This window comes from Leucopleurus acutus (genome assembly GCF_964270905.1).
Source record: "Leucopleurus acutus genome assembly, chromosome: 3".
Lineage (NCBI taxonomy): Eukaryota > Metazoa > Chordata > Mammalia > Artiodactyla > Delphinidae > Leucopleurus > Leucopleurus acutus.
The window spans coordinates 128,802,228-128,823,403 of NC_139145.1; the positions used below are offsets into that span (position 1 = coordinate 128,802,228).

General features: G+C 37.5%; 1 protein-coding gene across 3 annotated transcripts in view; it reads left to right on the forward strand.

The window, feature by feature from the left end:
• The window catches only part of DEPDC1B (DEP domain containing 1B), a gene marked incomplete at both ends in the record, with an annotated part of 94,907 nt that overhangs the window by 40,069 nt on the left and 33,662 nt on the right, over positions 1-21,176 (forward strand). For 2 of the 3 annotated variants that reach the window (XM_082837502.1, XM_082837503.1), the window contains 5 exons: positions 6,421-6,556; positions 10,213-10,340; positions 11,899-12,029; positions 14,783-14,830; positions 19,999-20,139. In XM_082837502.1, coding sequence (XP_082693628.1) covers positions 6,421-6,556; positions 10,213-10,340; positions 11,899-12,029; positions 14,783-14,830; positions 19,999-20,139 — 584 coding nt within the window. The remainder of the gene's footprint in view (positions 1-6,420; positions 6,557-10,212; positions 10,341-11,898; positions 12,030-14,782; positions 14,831-19,998; positions 20,140-21,176) is intronic. The other variant, XM_082837504.1, reaches the window with a different exon arrangement.

Here is a 21,176-nt window from a genome sequence, read left to right on the forward strand (position 1 = left end):
TTCCTCCCTCTTTCATCTCCCTCCCACCCTCCCTATCCCACCCCTCTAGGTGGACACAGAGCACTGAGCTGATCTCCCTGTGCTATGTGGCTGCTTCCAACTAGCTATCTATTTTACATTTGGTAGTGTATATATGTCATGTCACTCTCTCACTTCGTCCCAGCTTACCCTTCCCCCCACTGTGTCAAGTCCATTCTCTATGTCTGTGTCTTTATTCCTGTCCTGCCCTTAGGTTCTTCAGAACCCTGTTTTTTTTTTTTTTTTTTTAGATTCCATATATATGTGTTAGCATATGGTACTTGTTTTTCTCTTTCTGACTTACTTCACTCTGCATGACAGTCTCTAGGTCCATCCACCTCACTACAAATAACTCAATTTCGTTTCTTTTTATGGCTGAGTAATGTTCCATTGTATATACATGCCACATCTTCTTTATCCATTCATCTGTCGATGGACACTTAGGTTGCTTCCATGTCCTGGCTATTGTAAATAGAGCTGCAATGAACATTGTGGTACATGACTCTTTGTGAATTATGGTTTTCTCAGGGTATATGCCCAGTAGTGGCATTGCTGGGTCGTATGGTAGTTCTATTTGTAGTTTTTTAAGGAACCTCCATACTGTTCTCCATAGTGGCTGTATCAATTTACATTCCCACCAACAGTGCAAGAGGGTTCCCCTTTCTCCACATCCTCTCCAGCATTTATTGTTTGTAGATTTTTTCATGATGGCCATTTTTTTTTTAACATCTTTATTGGGGTATAATTGCTTTACAATGGTGTGTTAGTTTCTGCTTTATAACAAAGTGAATCAGTCATACATAAACATATGTTCCCATATGTCTTCCCTGTTGCGTCTCCCTCCCTCCCACCCTCCCTATCCCACCCCTCCAGGCTGTCACAAAGCACCAAGCCAATATCCCTGTGCCATGCGGCTGCTTCCCACTAGCTATCTACCTTACTACGTTTGTTAGTGTGTATATGCCCATGACTCTCTCTCGCCCTGTCACATGATGGCCATTTTGACCGGTGTGAGATGATACCTCATTGTAGTTTTGATTTGCATTTCTCTAATGATTAGTGATGTTGAGCATCCTTTCATGTGTTTGTTGGCAATCTGTATATCTTCTTTGGAGAAATCTCTATTTAGGTTTTCTGCCCATTTTTGGATTGGGTTGTTTGTTTTTTTGATATTGAGCTGCAGGAGCTGCTTGTATATTTTGGAGATTAATCCTTTGTTGCTTCATTTGCAAATATTTTTTCCCATTCTGAGGTTTGTCTTTTGGTCTTGTTTATGGTTTCCTTTGCTGTGCAAAAGCTTTGAAGTTTCATTACATCCCATTTGTTTATTTTTGTTTTTATTTCCATTTCTCTAGGAAGTGGGTCAAAAAGGATCTTGCTGTGATTTATGTCATAAAGTATTCTGCCTATGTTTTCCTCTAAGAGTTTGATAGTTTCTGGCCTTACATTTAGGTCTTTAATCCATTTTGAGTTTATTTTTGTGTATGGTGTTAGGGAGTGTTCTAGTTTCATTCTTTTGCATGTAGCTATGCAGTTTTCCCAGCACCTCTTATAGAAGAGGCTGTCTTTTCCATTGTATATTCTTGCCTCCTTATCAAAGATAAGGTGACCGTATGTGTGTGGGTATATCTCTGGGCTTTCTATCCTGTTCCATTGATCTATATTTCTGTTTTTCTGCCAATACCATATATCTTGATTACTATAGCTTTGTAGCATAGTCTGAAGTCAGGGAGCCTGATTCCTCCAGCTCCGTTTTTCTTTCTCAAGATTGCTTTGGCTCTTCGGGGTCTTTAGTGTTTCCATACAAACTGTGAAATATTTTGTTCTAGTTCTGTGAAAAATGCCATTGGTAATTTGATAGGGATGGCATTGAATCTGTAGATTGCTTTGGATAGTATAGTTATTTTCACAATGTTGATTCTTCCAACCCAAGGACATGGTACATCTCTCCATCTGTTTGTAATCATCTTTAATTTCTTTCATCAGTGTCTTACAGTTTTCTGCAGACAGATCTTTTGTCTCCTTAGGTAGGTTTATTCCTAGGTATTTTATTCTTTTTGTTGCAGTGGTAAATGGGAGTGTTTGCTAAATTTCTCTTTCAAAAGTTTTATCATTAATGTATAGGAATGCAAGAGATTTCTGTGCATTAATTTTGTATCCTGCTACCCTACCAAATTCATTGATTAGCTCTAGTAGATTTCTGGTAGCATCTTTAGGATTCTCTATGTGTAATATCATGTCATCTGCAAAGAGTGACAGTTTTAGTTCTTCTTTTCTGATTTGGATTCCTTTTCTTTCTTTTTCCTCTTTGATTGCTGTGGCTAAAACTTCCAAAACTATGTTGAATAATAGTGGTGAGAGTGGGCAACCTTGTCTTGTTCTTGATCTTAGTGGAAATGGTTTCAGTTTTTCACCATTGAGAACGATGTTGGCTGTGGGTTTGTCATATATGGCCTTTATTGTATTGAAGTAACTTCCCTCTATGCCTACTTTCTGGAGGGTTTTTATCATAACTGGGTGTTGGCTTTGTCGAAAGCTTTTTCTGCATCTATTGAGATGATCAGATGGTTTTTCTCCTTCAATTTGTTAGTATGGTTTATCACATTGATTGATTTGCGTATATTGAGAATGCTTGCATTCCTGGGATAAACCCCACTTGATCATGGTATATGATCCTTTTAATGTGCTGTTTGATTCTGTTGGCTAGTATTCTGTTGAGGATTTTTGTATCTATGTTCATCAGTGATATTGGCCTGTAGTTTTCTTTTTTTGTGACATCTTTGCTTGGTTCTGGTATCAGGGTGATGGTGGCCTCGAAGAATCAGTTTGGGAATGTTCCTCCCTCTGCCATATTTAGGAAGAGTTTGAGAAGAATAGGTGTTAGCTCTTCTCTAAATGTTTGATATTATTCTCCAGTGAAGCCATCTGGTCCTGGGCTTTTGTTTGTTGCAAGATTTTTAATCACAGTTTCAATTTTAGTGGTTCTGATTGGTCTGTATATATTTTCTGTTTCTTCCTGGTTCAGTCTCAGAAGGTTGTGCTCGTCTAAGAACTTGTCCATTTCTTCCAGGTTGTGCATTTTATTGGCATATAGTAATTTATTGGCTTGTAATAATCTCTCATGGTCCTTTGTATTTCTGCAGTGTCAGTTGTTACTTCTCCTTTTTTATTTCTAATTCTATTGATTTGAGTCTTCTCCCTTTTTTCATGATGGCTAATGGCTTATCAATTTTTTTAATGTGCTCAAAGAACCAGCTTTTAGTTTTATTGATCTTTACTATTGTTTCCTTCATTTCTTTTTCATTTGTTTCTGATCTGACCTTTATGCTTTCTTTCCTTCTGCTAACTTTGGAGTTTTTTTGTTCTTCTTTCTCTAATTGCTTTAGGCATAAGGTTAGGTTGTTTATTTGAGTGTTTCTTGCTTCTTGAGGTAAGAGTGTATTGCTATCAACTTCCCTCTTAGAACTGCTTTTTCTCCATCCCATAGGTTTTGGGTCGTCGTGTTTTTATTGTCATTTGTTTCTAGGTATTTTTTGATTTCCTCTTTGATTTCTTCAGTGATCTCTTGGTTATTAAGTAGTGTATTGTTTAGCCTCCATGTGTTTGTGTTTTTTACAGAATTTTTCCTGTAATTGATATCTAGTCTCATAGCATTGTCATCAGAAAAGATACTTGATATGATTTCAATTTCCTTAAATTTACCAAGGCTTTTTTGTGACCCAAGGTATGATCTCTCCTGGAGAATGTTCCATGAGCACTTGATAAGAAAGTGTAATCTGCTGTTTTTGGATGGAATGTCCTATAAATATTGGTTAAGTCCATCTGTTTAATGTATGGTTTAAAGCTTGTGTTTTTTATTTTTTTTCATTTTGGATGATCTGTCCATTGGTGAAAGTGGGGTGTTAAAGTCCCCTCTTCCTATTGTGTTATTGTCGATTTCCCCTTTTATGGCTGTTAGCATTTGCCTTATGTATTGAGATGCTCCTATGTTGGGTGCATAAATATTTACAATTGTTATATCTTCTTCTTGGATTGATCCCTTGATCATTTGTCTCTTGTACTTCTTTGTCTCTTGTACTGGTCTTTATTTTAAAGTCTGTTTTGTCTGGTATGAGAATTGCTACCCAGCTTTCTTTTTATTTACATTTGCATGGAATATCTTTCCATCCCCTCACTTTCAGTCTGTATGTGTCCCTAGGTCTGAAGTGGGTCTCTTGTAGACAACATATTTATGAGTCTTGTTTTTGTATCTATTCAGGCAGTCTGTGTCTTTTGGTTGGAGCATTTAATCCATTTACTTTTAAGGTAATTATCAATATGTATGTTCCTATCACCATTTTCTTAATAGTTTTGGGTTTGTTATTGTAGGTCTTTTCCTTCTCTTGTGTTTCCTGCCTAGAGAAGTTCCTTTAGCATTTGTTGTAAAGCTGGTTTGGTGTTGCTGAATTCTCTTAGCTTCTGATTGTTTGTAAAGGTTTTAATTTCTCCATCGTACCTGAATGAGATCCTTGCTGAGTAGAGTAATCTTAGTTGTAGGTTTTTCCCTTTCATCACTTTAATTATGTCCTGCTACTCCCTGCTGGCTTGCAGAGTTTCTGCTGAAGGATCAGCTCTTAGCCTTATGGGGATTCCCTTGTATGTTATTTGTTACTTTTCCCTTGCTGCCTTTTTTTTTTTTTTTCTTGCGATACGTGGGCCTCTCACTGTTGTGGCCTCTCCCATTGCGGAGCACAGGCTCCAGACACGCAGGCTCAGTGGCCATGGCTCACGGGCCCAGCCGCTTCACGGCGTGTGGGATCCTCCTGGACCAGGGCATGAACCCGTGTCCCCCGCATCAGCAGGCGGACTCTCAACCACTGCGCCACCAGGGAAGCCCCCTCCCTTGCTGCTTTAATATATTTTTTTTGTATTTAATTTTTGATAGCTTGATTAATATGTGTCTGGGCGTATTTCTCCTTGGGTTTATCCTGTATGGGGCTGTCTGTGCTTCCTGGACTTGATTGACTATTTCCTTTCCCATGTTAAGGAAGTTTTCAATTTTAATCTCTTCAAATATTTCCTCAGTCACTTTTTTTCCTCTTCTTCTTCTGGGACCCCTAAAATTCGAATGTTGGTGCATTTAATGTTGTCCCAGAGGTCTCTGAGATGGTCCTGAATTCTTTTCATTCTTTTTTCTTTATTCTGCTCTGTGGTAATTATTTCCACTATTTTATCTTCCAGGTCACTTATCCGTTCTTCTGCCTCAGTTATTCTAGAGAATTTTTAATTTCATTTATTGTGTTGTTCATCATTGTTTGTTTGCTCTTTAGTTCTTCTAGGTCCTTGTTAAACGTTTCTTGTATTTTCTCCATTATATTTCCAAGATTTTGGATCATCTTTACTCTCATTACTCTGAATTCTTTTTCAGGTAGACTGCCTATTTCCTCTTCATTTGTTTAGTCTGGTGGGTTTTTACCTTGCTCCTTAATCTGGAGCATCTGTGCATTTCTCTGTCTTCTTATTTTGCTTAACTTACTGTGTTTGGGGTCTCCTTTTTGCAGGCTGCAGGTTCGTAGTTCCCGTTGTTTTTGGTGTCTGCTCCCATTGGGTAAGGTTGGTTCAGTGGGTTGTGTAGGCTTCTGGTGGAGGAGACTGGTGCCTGTGTTTTTGTGGACACAGCTGGATCTTGTCTTTCTGGTGGGCAGGACCACGTCCAGTGTGTGTTTTGGGGTGCCTGTGAATTTATTATGATTTTAGGCAGCCTCTCTGCTCATGGGTGGGGTTGTGTTCCTGTCTTGCTAGTTGTTTGGCAGAGGGTGTCCTGCACTGTAGCTTGCTGGTTGTTGAGTGGAGCTGGGTCTTAGCGTTGTGATGGAGATCTCTGGGAGAGCTTTCGCTGTTTGATACTACATGGGGCCAGGAGGTCTCTGGTGGACCAATGTACTGAGCTTGGCTCTCCCACCTCAGGCTCAGGCCTGACACCTGGCTAGAGCACCAAGACCCTGTCAGCCACACGGCTCCAGGAGTCATTGTCATGACAGCCCTTTACTCCCCCACAGCAGACTCAGCAGCTGTACAGACAGTGCGCTTCAAATTGCCAATCTGGCAGACTGCCTGCAGAATCATTCCTCCTCCTCCTCATCTGCCTTGGGGGGAGCTGGCGCTGCCAACCTGGCCAAGAAGACGAGGAAAAGGTGTGGGGTCTGCGTGCCCTGCAAGAGGCTCATCAGCTGTGGCCGAATGAATGCTTTTAAAAAATCATACATTGTTGGGTACTATTAGCCGTGTGTAATGATTTAAGTACGAATTCATTACCTGAAGTTTGGAATTATATAAACTCTCAAGGATAAAAGAAGTGGGGACTATTGTTAAAATATCTGTGTTTCCCACTGACTGCAATAATATTTTCTTCTTGGTTTTTAGATTTCCTCCTTCCTCACCCCTGAGACCATATCCAAAGAGGCCTCCATATCAAAAGGATGTTATTAAATTTCCAGAATGGGATGATCCCCTACCAGGCACTTCACAAGAGAATATCCCAGTGAGGCCAGTTGTGATGGTAAGTGCCATTATAGAAGCTGGAGGACTAGCAGAGGGAAAGATAAGAAATAGTCTGTGAACCATCAGGCTTAGTCCAGTTTTTCTTTCGATCCCTTGGAAACAATGGTCTGAAAGCACTTTAAAACAATATCATATCCGTTGATAGCTGAGAGACTAGTAACACAGGAAGATTGGCTTTTGCATTTTTCACTCTTGCCTATGGACACTGTGACTGAATATATGGTAGCTGTTTTCATATGTTTAGGCTGAGCAGTTTTCTCTTAAAACTTCCTTCTAATTTCCTTTTCCTTTCTATTCTATAATTTTCCTCTTCTCCCTCTTTGTCTTCTCTTCCTGAACTTTTTTATGATCATTACCAGTTGAAAGTGTGAAGTTTGGGACATGGAAGATTGTGGAGTGAGTCCTGACACAATATGAACAAAGGTAGGTTCTGCTAGTTTTGGGAAACCTAAGCACATTGTAGAATAAACTACCTTTTTTGGGGTGTACTTCTTCCTTGAAATACCTCAGTAGAAAACTATTAAGATTGCCATAATGCTAAAAAATAAAATGCAGACAAATATTTTATACTGCAGTTTTTAAGAATTGTACTAACACCAATGTTTTAAGTTAATCTAGTCTTATAGGACTGAATGTCCAGTTCATACATTTGCAAAGATATGTTGTAAACATTTTTAGGCAATGTAATTGAAAGAAAAAAATTTTTTTTAACAGAGGTTGTATTGTATCTCAGTTTGGAGAGAATAATTAAGCAGCTTAGGCTTTATCAAAAATAATTCAAGAAAAAGAGTGGCACCAGTGACAGAAGTGGGGACTCCGTATGAACTTGCAGATTAGTCAGGGACAGTGACGAATGTAGTTTTAAATATGTTTGATGAGAAAGGTGGGTTGTATTAAATGGAAGTATCTAACAGGCAGATGGAGATAAAAGCTCTGGAACTTAGATGAGAGGTCGTATTTGAAAGTCATTAACATTCATTCAGCAAAGGTTTGTTGATTGTCTACTGTGTGCCGTGCATCCTGCCAGGTTCTACAGATGCAGCTGTATGTAATACGGTTTTTCCTCCAAAAGGGCTCATAGTCTAGTGAAGTATTCAATACGATGATAGATTATTAGAAAACAAAGTGGAACTACTCTGAAAGAGTGAGCACAAAGGGTATTTGAGGACTATTTAATTCATTACTAATGAGGAGAACTTAATTAAGGTCTAGCTGATAGTTCCTGTACTTAAGAAAGTTAAAATATCAGCTCCATGAAATCAGGTTCACTTTTTTTAACATTTGTGTTTAAACACCTAATATGACCCCATCAGTAGAGTGGTTATTCAACAGACGTTTTTTCATTATAATGTCATCCAGTATTGTTTATACAAAAGAGGTAAAAATCCCATATTAAACTACTGTGTATTTATGTCATCGATATAATAACTTCCCTTTTTTGTTCTTTTTGGTTCTGTGAACCTTTAGGAAGACCAGCTGGTCATTAGCACACTTGCATGCACCAATGAAGAAGACAGTGTCATCTCTCTTCTCTCTTCTGTTTTCAGTTTCTAATTTTTCATCAGCCCTGAAGTGGTGGTATACCAGTGTCTCAGATTCATCAAACATTTCCCCCACAGCTTGTCATGTCGCTGGTCGTCTGTATGTATATTTCTGATAATGTTGCTCTTGCCTTTTCTTGTACTTCCCTCTAAATCAAGTGGTGGAGGTTTGAGCTCCTCACTTGCTACAGTTCCTCTAAATCTTGGGCTGTCCGGAGGAAGAGGACTGTCCAGAGGAAGAATGGCAGAGCAGGATCTGTTTCCCCAGTTGGGCCTTATGCAGGTTTTAGGTTGATGAGGTTAGTAGTCAATAGAGCAACAGTCCACCTTTCTTATAGGACCTGAGCTCGTATTCATTTCTTCTATCTTACTTGTCCTCTTTGTATCTCTGCCTCCACTTTGCTTGTTCGTTTTTGTTTTTGTTCTGTCCTATCCTCTCTCTTGTCTAGCCATTTTATAAAATAAAATGAAGTGAGGCAAATAGAATGATTTGTTGTGTTTGCTGAGGGGCAGTGTAATGTGGAGAGGACAAGTGTGAGCTCTGGAGACAGACTGCTGGATTTGAATCTTGGCTCCTTCATTTACTAGCTGTGTGATCTTGTTTCTCTGTTTTATTCACCGTGTCTGTGTCTCAGTTTTCTTTTTGGTGAAAGTGGGATGAAAACACCCCCCTGGGGTAAGGTCATTATGAGAATCAAGTGACTTCCTATCTATAAAGTGTATAGAAGGTGCCTGACACACAGGTTTTCAGAAACTGTTAACTGCTATTGCTGTTATTAACAGAATTGTTCATAGGTAGAGACAAAAGAAAAAAAAATTACTCATAATATCATCCAGAGAGAATTAATATTAACATTTTTGTTGTGTTTTATTTTTTCCACGCATGTTTTTAACAACAAAATGAGATTGTGCTGTGCTGTTTTGGTAGCCTATATTCTTCACTTAGAACAGTGTATTGTGTCCATTTTTTCATGTTATTCAACATCATTTTTAATATCTGCATCATGTCTATAAAGGATTATGGTTTACTTATCCAGTTCTTTACTGTTAGATGTGTACCATGTTTTCAGCTTTTTCAGTATGTGTGTAACAATGCAATGAACAGTATCTTTACAGATAAATAGTTGAGTATTTCTTTAAGATAACTTTTAGAAGTGAATTTGCTAGGCAAATACAACAACTGATATACCTGCCTTTAAAAGAGAACACCTAATTTGGATACTTTAAAAAAAAAAAAGTCACAAATCCATGTGACCTTCAAGTTTCTTTTGTAGTTCAGTAATTCTCCAAAAACGAAACTAAAAACCACATCAAAAAACAACTGTCCAGTTCACTTTTTCCAATTAATAAGATTTTTCTATAATGACACTTCTGCAAAAAACTATTATAAAAGTCCTTTGTAGGTGATTTCTTATATGTTTTGCCTTTAAAAGTTCATAGTTCCTCACTGTCATTACCAAAAGGAAGTTTTAAGATTTCTGTCTAGTAGCCTAAATGTGAGAAGGGAGGTGCTAAGAATGTTGAAGCGCTAAAGCTATGTGACTTTGAGCAAATTACTTAACCTCTCTGGGCTTTAGTTTTTCTTCCCGGCCATCTCCAGCTGTCCTTGTGGAACTCTTTTTTTTCCTGCCTTCTTCAGATGCCTAAGATCTGGGGCCTGCTATCTAACATTGTACTTAGTTGATCTTTCCTTATAAAAAACAGAGAATTCTTGAAAGTAATAGACTTTAATGTTATTTTAAACAATCACTTAATTTGGACAGTGTGTGAATTTGGTTAGATACTCCTCAATGTTAATTAATTTGAATTAATGAAATTTTATTTTACTGCTACTTCACTGATTAGTTAGAACTCCCACAGGGAAAAATAGCTAATGTCATGCTTATTGCCATAGCTGTTTTGCAATTCTTGAATATTCATTTATGATATGACCTGATCTTTGAGTCATACTTTATTACTCTGCAGTCCATGCAAAGAAAGTTAATGTTTCAAATTATTATTTTAAAACAAGTTAAAAATAACCAAATCAAAGAAATTTCTCATAAACTCATACCTCTGTCTATTGAAATACTTATTCTCTCTCTTTCTTACTCTCCTCCCCCACCCCAATTAGAATTCTGAGATGTGGTACAAGCGTCACAGCATTGCTATTGGAGAGGTGCCGGCTTGCCGTCTTGTCCACCGCAGACAGCTGACAGAGGCCAATGTAGAAGAGTTATGGAAGACTATGACATTATCATAGTATGTGCATTTGCTATTAATGAGAACTTTAAGTATTTTTCTTTTTTTTTTCTGTTTTGCTTCACTACTACTCTCTGCATATTTAATTTTCTGAAACTGTATAAAACTCTCAAATTTGATTGCATTATTTGCAGCTGTGCTGCTTAGCAAACATAATTTAACTGAATTCTGAGAATTTTCTATTGTCATTTATATGCTAGTTAAGAATAGAACATTAAAAGTTCTTTTTTTTTTTTTTGCCACTGGTCCAAAATTACCTAATGTTTAATTATTTTTATTTTTGTTTTTTTAAATTTAACTATAGTTGATTTACAATATTGTGTTAGTTTCAGGTGTACAGCTTCAGATTCTTTTCCATTATAGGTTATTACAAGATATTGAATATAGTTCCATGTGCTATGCAGTAAATCCTTGATGTTTATCTGTTTTATATATAGTGGTGTGTATCTCTTAATCCCATACTCCTAATTTATCCCTCCTCCTCCCCTTTACCCTTTGGTAACCATAAATTTGTTTCTATATCTGTGAGTCTATTTCTGTTCTGTAAATAAGTTGATTTGTATTATTTTTTTAGATTCCACAGATAAGTGATATCATATAATATTTGTCTTTTTCTGTCTCACTCACTTCACTTAGTAGGTAATCTGTAGGTCCATCATCCATGTTGCTGCAGATGGCAATATTTCATTCTTTCTTATGGCTGAGTAATATTCCATTGTGTATATGTACCATATCTTTATCCATTCATCTGTCGATGGACACTTAGGTTGCTTGCATGTCTGGGCTATTGTAAATAGTGCTGCAGTGAACCTTGGGATGCATATATCTTTTTGAATTAGAGTTTTCATCTTTTCCGGATATATGCCCAGGAGTAGGATTGCTGATCATATATGGTAGCTCTATTTTCAGTTTTTTAAGGAACTTCCAGACTGTTTTCCATAGTGGCTGCACCAATTTATATTCCCACTAACAGTGTAGGAGGGTTCCCTTTTCTCCACACCCTCTCCAGCATTTATTATTTGCAGACTTTCTGATGATAGCCATTCTGACCAGTGTGAGGTGGTAACTCATAGTTTTGATTTGTATTTCTCTAATAATTAGTGATGTAAAAGTCTTTAAACTTTCTAGTTACACTGAAATCTTAAGCTTAATGAAACATGTAGTGGAAAATTTGGTCTCCTAGATATTTGATGTACAATAGGTAATTAAAGTTAACAATGTCATAGCAAGTTTTTTTTTTTTTACTTCTTATAAAGATGTACTCACAGCGGTTTCTCATCATTGGATAAGCTAGTTTTTGTTATTATAATATTTTACTTAGAAAGTCATTTTCTTGACATTCAGTGTGTTGTGTTTTTAAATTAGTGAAGTACTATGTTAATAACAAAATGATCTAAGTTTGTTTTATATATGCAATGTCTAACCTTTTTGCCCCACAAAGGTGAAATGTGGGAAAACAGCACATTCTAAAGATTGATCTTTTACAGTGCCAGTTCTTGGGCAGATAATGATTTTTAAAAAGTAACTAATTAATTTAATCATTATTTATCTTTTTTAGTTTACAGAAAATCCTTGGCCTGGATTCCTTAGAAGAAGTTTTAGACGTTAATCTTGTCAACTCCAAGTTCATCATTCATAATGTATATAGTGTGAGCAACCAGGGAGTTGTTATCCTTGATGACAAGTCAAGTAAGTGCATAAAAGCCGTTTTGTTCCCGGTTGACCCAGTACATTGGCTGTACAGGTCCATCAGCTTCTATTTGACCCTTCCCTAAACCTTACATGTTTACCCCCTCATTACATATAGCCTTAGCTCACTTCCAGAGACCTTTAAACTAATTGTTTGGAGTCAGGAAATGTCATAGAAAGATGAATACCCAGAAGTGAAAGCCTCAGCAAGATCCGTCCAGATGCTAGTTCAGTGTTAGCCACACAGGGCATTAAGTGGTTCTTTATCATCCCCAGAAAATCCCTGAGAAGTGAGTAAGTTTAATGCCTAACAGAAAGCTTGAGTCAGTTTTTACATGGGTCCTGGGGTCTGACTGATTTTTTTAGAGCTCTCATTGACCTTTTCATTATGGTGTCTCTGTGTCAGATTTTCTGGGATAGTCTTGGTTTATGTCATTTTTTTTTCCTTTTTAATAAAGGTAGCTTTCCGGGCTTCCCTGGCGGCGCAGTGGTTGAGAGTTCGCCTGCCGATGCAGGGGACGCGGGTTCGTGCCCCGGTCGGGGAGGATCCCACATGCCGCGGAGCGGCTGGGCCCGTGAGCCGTGGCCGCTGAGCCTGCGCGTCCGGAGCCTGTGCTCCGCAACGGGAGAGGCCACAACAGTGAGAGGCCCGCGTACCGCAAAAAAAAAATAAATAAAATAAAATAAAATAAAGGTATCTTTCCAGATGTTGAAGGTGCTTTAATTTTTTTATACTTTTTCCCCCAAGCCAGTTTACAAATTGGGAAAAAAGACATTTAGCAGCCACCTATCCTGGTTTTTGATTAGGAAAAATAAGGTCCTGGTAACTGTAGTGAGCCAGAATCCCCAAACTGATTTAAAAATTTTCTTCCTCTGGATAAGGGATAGACCAGAATTGGATGGACTCTTCTTTTACTTCAAACACTTGATCCTAGGAATTAGCTGGAGCTAGAATGACGTTTGGATGTGGGAAGATGGTATAGTACTTTTGGGCTTTTGTAAATTATTATTAAATGTAGGACTGGAGGCTCCTGGGCAGCAAACAAACCTGGCCTACAAGGAGCCTGAGCAGTGAGACAGGAAGAGGTTTTTCTAGGCCATGTTTCCTGACATGAGCAGAATGTGTCTTTGAAACCTGAAACACTTCCCCTTTAAAGCCCCTCTATCAGGAATGAAGAACATTAGGAAACAGAAATAAACAGATTTGTGACTTCATGAGTTGTCAGGTTAACATCAACATATAAAATTAATAGAATGAGGGGGGTATTGTTGCCTTTGAAGTACATCTAAAATCCTTCCACATTCTCTGAGTACAGCAAACAGGAATACTTTCAGCTACCAGTTGGATGATCAGTTGTCTTTTTTTTTTAAATTTATTTAATTAATTTTTAATTTTTGGCTGTGTTGGGTCTTTGTTGCTGCGTGCCGGCTTTCTCTAGTTTCGGTGAGCAGGGGCTACTCTTCGTTGCAGTGTGCAGGCTTCTCATTGCGGTGGCTTCTCTTGTTGCAGAGCATGGGCTCCAGGTGCATGGGCTTCAGTAGTTGTGGCATGTGGACTCAGTAGTTGTGGCTTGCGGGCTCTAGAGCGCAGGTTCAGTAGTTGTGACGCACGGGCTTAGTTGCTCTGTGACATGTGGGATCTTCCCGGACCAGGGCTCGAACCTGTGTCCCCTGCATTGGCAGGTGGATTCTTAACCACTGCACCACCAGGGAAGCCCCGATCAGTTGTCTTTTATTTTATTTTATTTATTTATTTACTTATTTTTTGCGGTACATGGGCCTCTCACTGCTGTGCTCTCTCTCCCGCTGCAGAGCACAGGCTGCGGACGCGCAGGCTCAGCGGCCATGGCTCACGGGCCCAGCCGCTCCGCGGCATGTGGGATCTTCCCAGACCGGGGCACGAACCCGTGTCCCCTGCATCAGCAGGCGGACTCTCAACCACTGCGCCACCAGGGAAGCCCAGTTGTCTATTATTTTATTAAGTACATTCTTCAGAAAGAAGAGAGCACTTTACAAGCCTCAGGTTCATTAGCTCTAATGCAAGTCAACCAACCAGTGTCTCTGCAGTTTCACAGACAGTGGAGAAGGTGAGAAGTGGAAGCATGAGTGCTGGCCCCGCTCATCAGATGTCTGTGGCAGGGCCAGGGGAAGAGACCCTGTACCAAATGGTTCAGCTGGGTTTTTTTGTAGCAGTGCTAGTGATTATTATTTTAAGGCTGTCCTAATACTAATAACCTATATTGATATGTCAGTGGAACTTTCTTGCCTTAAAACATTTTGAAAATTGAAACATGTAAAATGATACTTATATTAGACATCGGACATACAGAGTTTAACTTTTTTTTTTTTAAGGTATCTGATGAACTGGTTTTATAAATGCATTTGATGACTCATACTTTTGCTTTTTATGTTTTTTTCTTCTCTTTCTAAAATTCTTAGGATAATTGATTTGTTTGTTAGTGTGTTTATTTGGAACAAACTGTCAGATTTCTTCTTTTCCCTAAAACTTATTCAAGTACATCTTGTCTTTAGAGAAATTTATAGTTATGGTTTATATAATCACGTGCTGTAACATCCCTGCTAAGGAAAAATTATCTTTTAAATGTTCTGATACATAAGCAGGTGATTTGTGATTAGCAGGTATGTTTCATATTACTTGGGCAAGTATCATTCTTATGATACCAAGTGTGTATATAATCCCTTGAATTATATGTAATTGAATAAAACATCTTTTTATTTTCCTTTTTCTGCAGAAGAACTTCCTCACTGGGTACTGTCAGCTATGAAGTGTTTGGCAAATTGTAAGTACTAAGTACCTGCCATTTTTATGAAATTAACAGAAATTCGTCCCCTAAATTAGAAAATTTTTTTGCTCAATGCCCTGAACATTGATTTGAGACCTTTGAGACTGGCAGTTAATTGTTTGGGGATTACTGTGCTTTTAATGATAAATTTGTGACATAGTGAAAGGGCTGAGTTACAGAGCATTTTTAAAGGGGTTTTGTGCTTCCATTTTCTTGTGGATATAATCACACTACAGATAAGGTCCATACTGCTTCTTCTGAATGCTTCATCACAGGAAAGAATAATTAGTAATATTGAATGCAATATTGTAATAGATAAATGTCTGTTAACAGTTTATAGGTTTTTATTCCTAAAACCTAAATTTTTATTCCTAAAACATGTATTCCTAAGTATGCTTTATATTTACCTCATCAGTTTACTCAGCAGATCCTGTTTCCCATTGACTTTTTATAGGGCATTGGTTTAAGTTGGAGAGAAATGTTTTAGAAAACTAATCTAATTGGTATTCAGCATGGTTTGGAAGGAGAAGAACATGCATGCAGAGAAACAGAAAAGCCCGTTTCAGCAATTTGGCTGTAAAATGAGGGGTCTGGACCTGGGCAGCTCCTCTGAAGTTTTTCATAGGCATATGAAATCTCCTTCACTGGATATCATAGGCACTGAAGAAATGAGTTATCATGGTATCTCATTAACACTACTATTTTTCTGGGATTTTCAGAAGGCTTAACCCAAAGAAGGGATTCTAATGGTTAATGGCTTAACCCAAACAAGTGATTTTAATGAGAAAAATTCCAGTTATTTTAGCTGACTGATAATGGTGATATTTGTTCTATAGGGTCTTTTGAGTCTCAAAGATCACCTCAGAGAGGTGGTTTCTTTCTTCCCTTTTGGGTAAGACTAGCATGTACAGAGATACGTGTATAAATTCTTGAGTTAGTAGGCTCTGAATTATTAATTTCACTGAAGTTAGTTTTGTTTGATTATAGAATGAAACTAAAATAACTGTTCAGCTCACTGCGGGTGATCTCAGTGGTAATATGTAGAAAATGATTATATACTAACATCCTAAATATAAATAGCAATGTTAGTTTGTGAGAAGCCCAAAGTTCTCTGTGTTTAACTATTAAGATTTTCATAGGTTTTTGGTTCATGTTTTGGAACCCCTCTGAGATGTAGAGTCCTTTGGTTTTTAGTTTGGGGGAGTGCTTTTTATTCTTGCTCAGTCATTTGAAGTAAATTAATCTAAATTATATCTTTGGCCAGAATGATAAAATAGAAGGTATAAATGGGTTAAATGACACATTTATGAATTTTTTGAAAACCAAGGATTTTGGAAGTTGATCAACTGGGAATGAACAGAGGAAGCCAGTATAACAAGTCTAGGCTATAATACGTTGTAAAGTGTATATTAAGGTGTGGTTATGATGTTGAATTCTCAATGGTGATCAAAATGTAATGAAGAGTATAATTTTCCCTCAAGCAAGATTTATACATAATGCCACAAAACTTCTGCAGAAAGGTTAGAATAACTGGAATTACCAATGGAGAGGAAAGATGTGAGGATCGACTTAGTAATGTTCTCCACATTAATGTTATGTTAGGTAGAAATTCTCGGGAACAGGGACACCTCTCACACGTATCAAGTGCAGTGCTTTACAGATGGTTGGCACATCCATAAACGTGCTTGTTTACATGTCAAAGAAAAAAAGGTGGCCAAAGGGTGAGGTCAGCCTTTTGAATAGTTTTATAAAATTATTAATTTTTCCAAATTCTTATTGGCCTCCCCAAATTTACTTTGAGTCTCATCAAAGTCATGGTCTGTTCCTTATCCTTCTTATCTTTAATGAGTCTAGGTTCCCATTATAGTCCTCTAATAGGGAACAGAAAGGATAGGTTGATTATATGAGATTTTGAAGGCCCTGTGCCTCTTTTTCTGTAGTTTTACTGCTCATCTATTCCCTTTGGGCCCATCTGCATTTATTGCAGACCATTGGCCTGGGTGCTTTCGTTGTTGGCCAGCCTCATGGTGGGCCACAGAATGAGGGACTGATGCTAAATAAATACAAAACCAGGTTAACTGTTTTTCTTCCTTGTGCACGTAGATTGCAAGAATCCAATAAAAAGTGGATGTAAGCAACTGACAAAGGATTAATCTCCAAAATTTATAAGCAGCTCATGCAGCTCAATAACAATAAAACAAACAACCCAATCCAAAACTGGGCAGAAGACCTAAATAGACATTTCTCCAAAGAAGATATACAGACTGCTAACAAACACATGAAAGAATGCTCAACATCATTAATCATTAGAGAAATGCAAATCAAAACTACGATGAGATATTACCTCACACCAATCAGAATGGCCATGATCAAAAAGTCTAGAAACAATAGATGCTGGAGAGGGTGTGGAGAAAAGGGAACACTTTTGCACTGCTGGTGGGAATGTGAATTGGTACAGCCACTATGGAGAACAGTATGGAGGTTCCTTAAAAAACTACAAATAGAACTACCATATGACCCAGCAATCCCACTACTGGGCATATACCCTGAGAAAACCGTAATTCAAAAAGAGTCATGTACCAAAATGTTCATTGCAGCTCTATTTACAATAGTCCGGAGATGGAAACAACCTAAGTGTCCATCATCAAATGAATGGATAAAGAAGATGTGGCACATATATACAATGGAATATTACTCAGCCGTAAAAAGGAATGAAATTGAGCTATTTGTAATGAGGTGGATAGACCTAGAGTCTGTCATACAGAGTGAAGTAAGTCAGAAAGAGAAAGACAAATACCGTATGCTAACACATATATATGGAATTTAAGAAAAAAAAATGTCATGAAGAACCTAGGGGTAAGACAGGAATAAAGACACAGACCTACTAGAGAATGGACTTGAGGGTATGGGGAGGGGGAAGGGTAAGCTGTGACAAAGCGAGAGAGAGGCATGGACATATATACACTACCAAACGTAAGGTAGATAGCTAGTGGGAAGCAGCCGCATAGCACAGGGAGATCAGCTCACCGCCTGGAGGAGTGGGATAGGGAGGGTGGGAGGGAGGGAGACGCAAGAGGGAAGAGATATGGGAACATGTGTATATGTATGGCTGATTCACTTTGCTGTAAAGCAGAAACTAACACACCATTGTAAAGCAATTATACTCCAATAAAGATGTAAAAAAAAAAAGTGGGTGTAAACAGTTCTTTTCCAAAGTCTTTCAGGAATAACATTTATAAAAACTAGATTAAAAAATATTCTGAAATTCAACATGATAGAGAAACAAAAGATCTTAGAACTATGACCTCCTCTCATAGGGCTTGCCATGCATTGGCATTTTTAGGGAAACCTTTTTTTGGCTTGTTTTTGCATATTTTTATCAAGAATGATGAAGTGTTCAAAAAGGGGTACAACTGCTTAGAATGAACTGCATTTTATCCTGGGAGGGAGTAATTCAAGGCAATGTGTATTGCTTGCTGAGACATATCCCACTATTTCAACTGACTAAGCTTGGGATATTATACAGGAGGAAGCAAGTAAAAATGGCTATGTTTGCTGCTAGGTTAATGAGGTACCACACATATAGATATTTAATAATTTTCATTATTTTAGTCAATTTTAGAACATCAAAAGGTAAGAGAATTTTAAAGGAGACCAACAAAAAGCTGTTTCCACAATGTCCCAATGGCCTTGAATGTGAAGGCCCACAATACTTAACTGTTCTTTTTTGTTTGATACTTTCTCTTTAGTTACAGTGATTCTGTAGGAAGAATTTCCTATCAATTTTTACTGGCTTCTCCTGCTGTCCTGAGAGTAGAGATCGGTTCCGGTACAGTTGTTAGTCTTGTGTTCTGCTGGCCCAGAACTGGCCAATCCATTTGCATCCCTTTCTTCCACACTGTGATGGAAATAGACAAGGCTGGCCAAGCAGCTCCTCGTGGACCACTTACCATTTCCCTCAGGCATGGGCAGATCCAGTTCTTCGCTCCACTTGGCGATGTACATCTTGCCATCTGTGTATGGATTGTTGGGGGCATTTGCTGCCAGCTCTGTAGAGAGCTAAGAGTTTCTTGTTCCTCTTTGGTCCCTGATACAAGGGGATCTCTGCCTCACTTGTTCCAGACTTCTTGGTTCCTAGGTTGTTCCAGGTTTCTTAGAGTTACTTTGCAACATGACCCTGCTTGATAAACTATCTTTTTTATTTTTAAACTTGTTTTTAGCAGAAACATCAGTTTGTTTCTGCTTTGGTGTTATTTTCTATTATAATTTTGTTTAATAAAAATTCATTCAATGCCACTAATCACTCAAAAGCATTGTTGGGTAAATAAAACCTAGACTCTTAGATCGATCTAAGAATTCAATAGGAATTTAGAGGTCATTTTATCCTGTCTCCCATAGTCTTTGTTTGAGCAGCTTTAAAATTTTTTTTTAAATTTTTTATAAACTATCTTTTGATGGTTGGTGATCAAATGGAGAGTTTTATAATCAGAATGAATTTAAGACACAATGTAAAATCTCCTTTTCAGAATATCTTTAGGAAAAAAAGTATACATTCTTATTAGTCTAAAATAGTTTAGAGGCAGAAATTATTTCACTCAACTCTGATTCTTGAATTTTATTATATAGCAATGATGAAATAATGAAAAGCTTTAAAAAATTGCTTTATAGCTTATCTATTACATATATGAGGTAATTACTATGTTGGTTAACTGTGTCAAGACTAGGAAAATATCTGGACTTCCCTGGCGGTCCAGTGGTTAGGACTGTGCACTTCCTCTGCAGGGAGCGTGGGTTCCACCCCTCGTTGGGGAACTAAAATCCCATATTCCGCATGGCAAAAAAAGACTAGGAGAAATATTGACTATTTCGAAGAGAATTATCACTGTTTACATTTAATAAAAATGCCTTTCAGAAGGTCATAAAAGAAAGAGTCGGTTTCTTTGAAAATGGAAGTAAGCCAGTGATTTTCCTCATTGTTTTATAATAGATTTCAATTTAGACATAAAGTATATTTATATAAGCAAAATGTATAGTATTAGTCTTCTCCTTGAAAACTTTTCTGATCTTAATTATCTGTACACACCACACCTATGCACAGAGACTAATACTTAGAGATGATTGCCCCATTAATGTTTCTCTTTCTTTCTCTTTCCCTTTTTTAACAGGGCCTAATTGTTCGGATTTGAAGCAGCCTATGTATTTAGGATTTGAAAAAGATGTCTTTAAAACTATAGCTGATTACTATGGTCACTTGAAAGAGCCTTTGCTTACGTTTCACCTTTTTGATGCCTTTGTCAGTGTATTAGGTAAGCTGGAATATAATGACCGTATATCTCCACTACTGATATGGAATCATTTCATTTTTCACTATCTTGAGACTTCCATTAGCCCAATTTTCATAGCTTTTTTGAAATAAAAACAGATGGGATGCTTGCCTAGTTGGAGTCCTGCTCTATAAAGGAGGAAAAGAAAATAGTTAAGCTCTGTTATGAAACCTAAACAAGGACCAGTAGTTTTTATTTCTTAGGGAGGAATAATATGTTCTATGTCATTTCTGTACAAAAAAGTATGACTTTATTGGTAAAGAATGTAAATTTGACATTTACTCTTCATGAGTAAATCTACTACTCTGGATATGACTTCATGAATAGTCAAGTGTGAGAGAGATATTTTCATATAGAAATCTTATTTCTTTTTATAGAAGGAACAGGTTTTTGTAGGACTATTTGTTATCTGTGACATGTAAAATATAGTAACTACTGTTCTCTAAAACTTATTGCTACTTCTCACAGATTTATATTTCAGAATTTAAACTGTCAAAGAAACATGGTAAAAAGGAAAAAGAAATAAATATTGTTGGTATAGGCTTTTCTGATATTGTTCCTTTCTTCTTGGAAATCAGATTTTTCTGTTGATGTTGTGATTGTTCAATAAGTATTATTGTTTTCTTGTCCAAAAGTTTGCTTTAGTGACCAAATCACTGTGTGGATATCATACTCTGTTATGTAAATTTGTAGGAATTAGCATCCTCTTGGTTTTGAGTGTTGTGGGCTTAGCAGTCTTCGCCTTCCCACTCCTCCTTCCCCGTCTCTTCCCTTTCTACTGTCTTATTTTCTTGTTGGAAAGTAGGGATGCAGCCATAGTATCCTAACAAAATAACGTATCAGCAATATGTGAATAATGTACCTGATCTCTTAGCACAATACGTCGATTTTAAGATTTCATAGGATTTCTCATAATAAGAAGCAAAATGGAGCAATTATAAATCATGTACATAAGAGTGAGTATGTTCTCAGAGAGACCAATATTGAGAACAGATGAAGGGATTAGACCTAGTACTGTG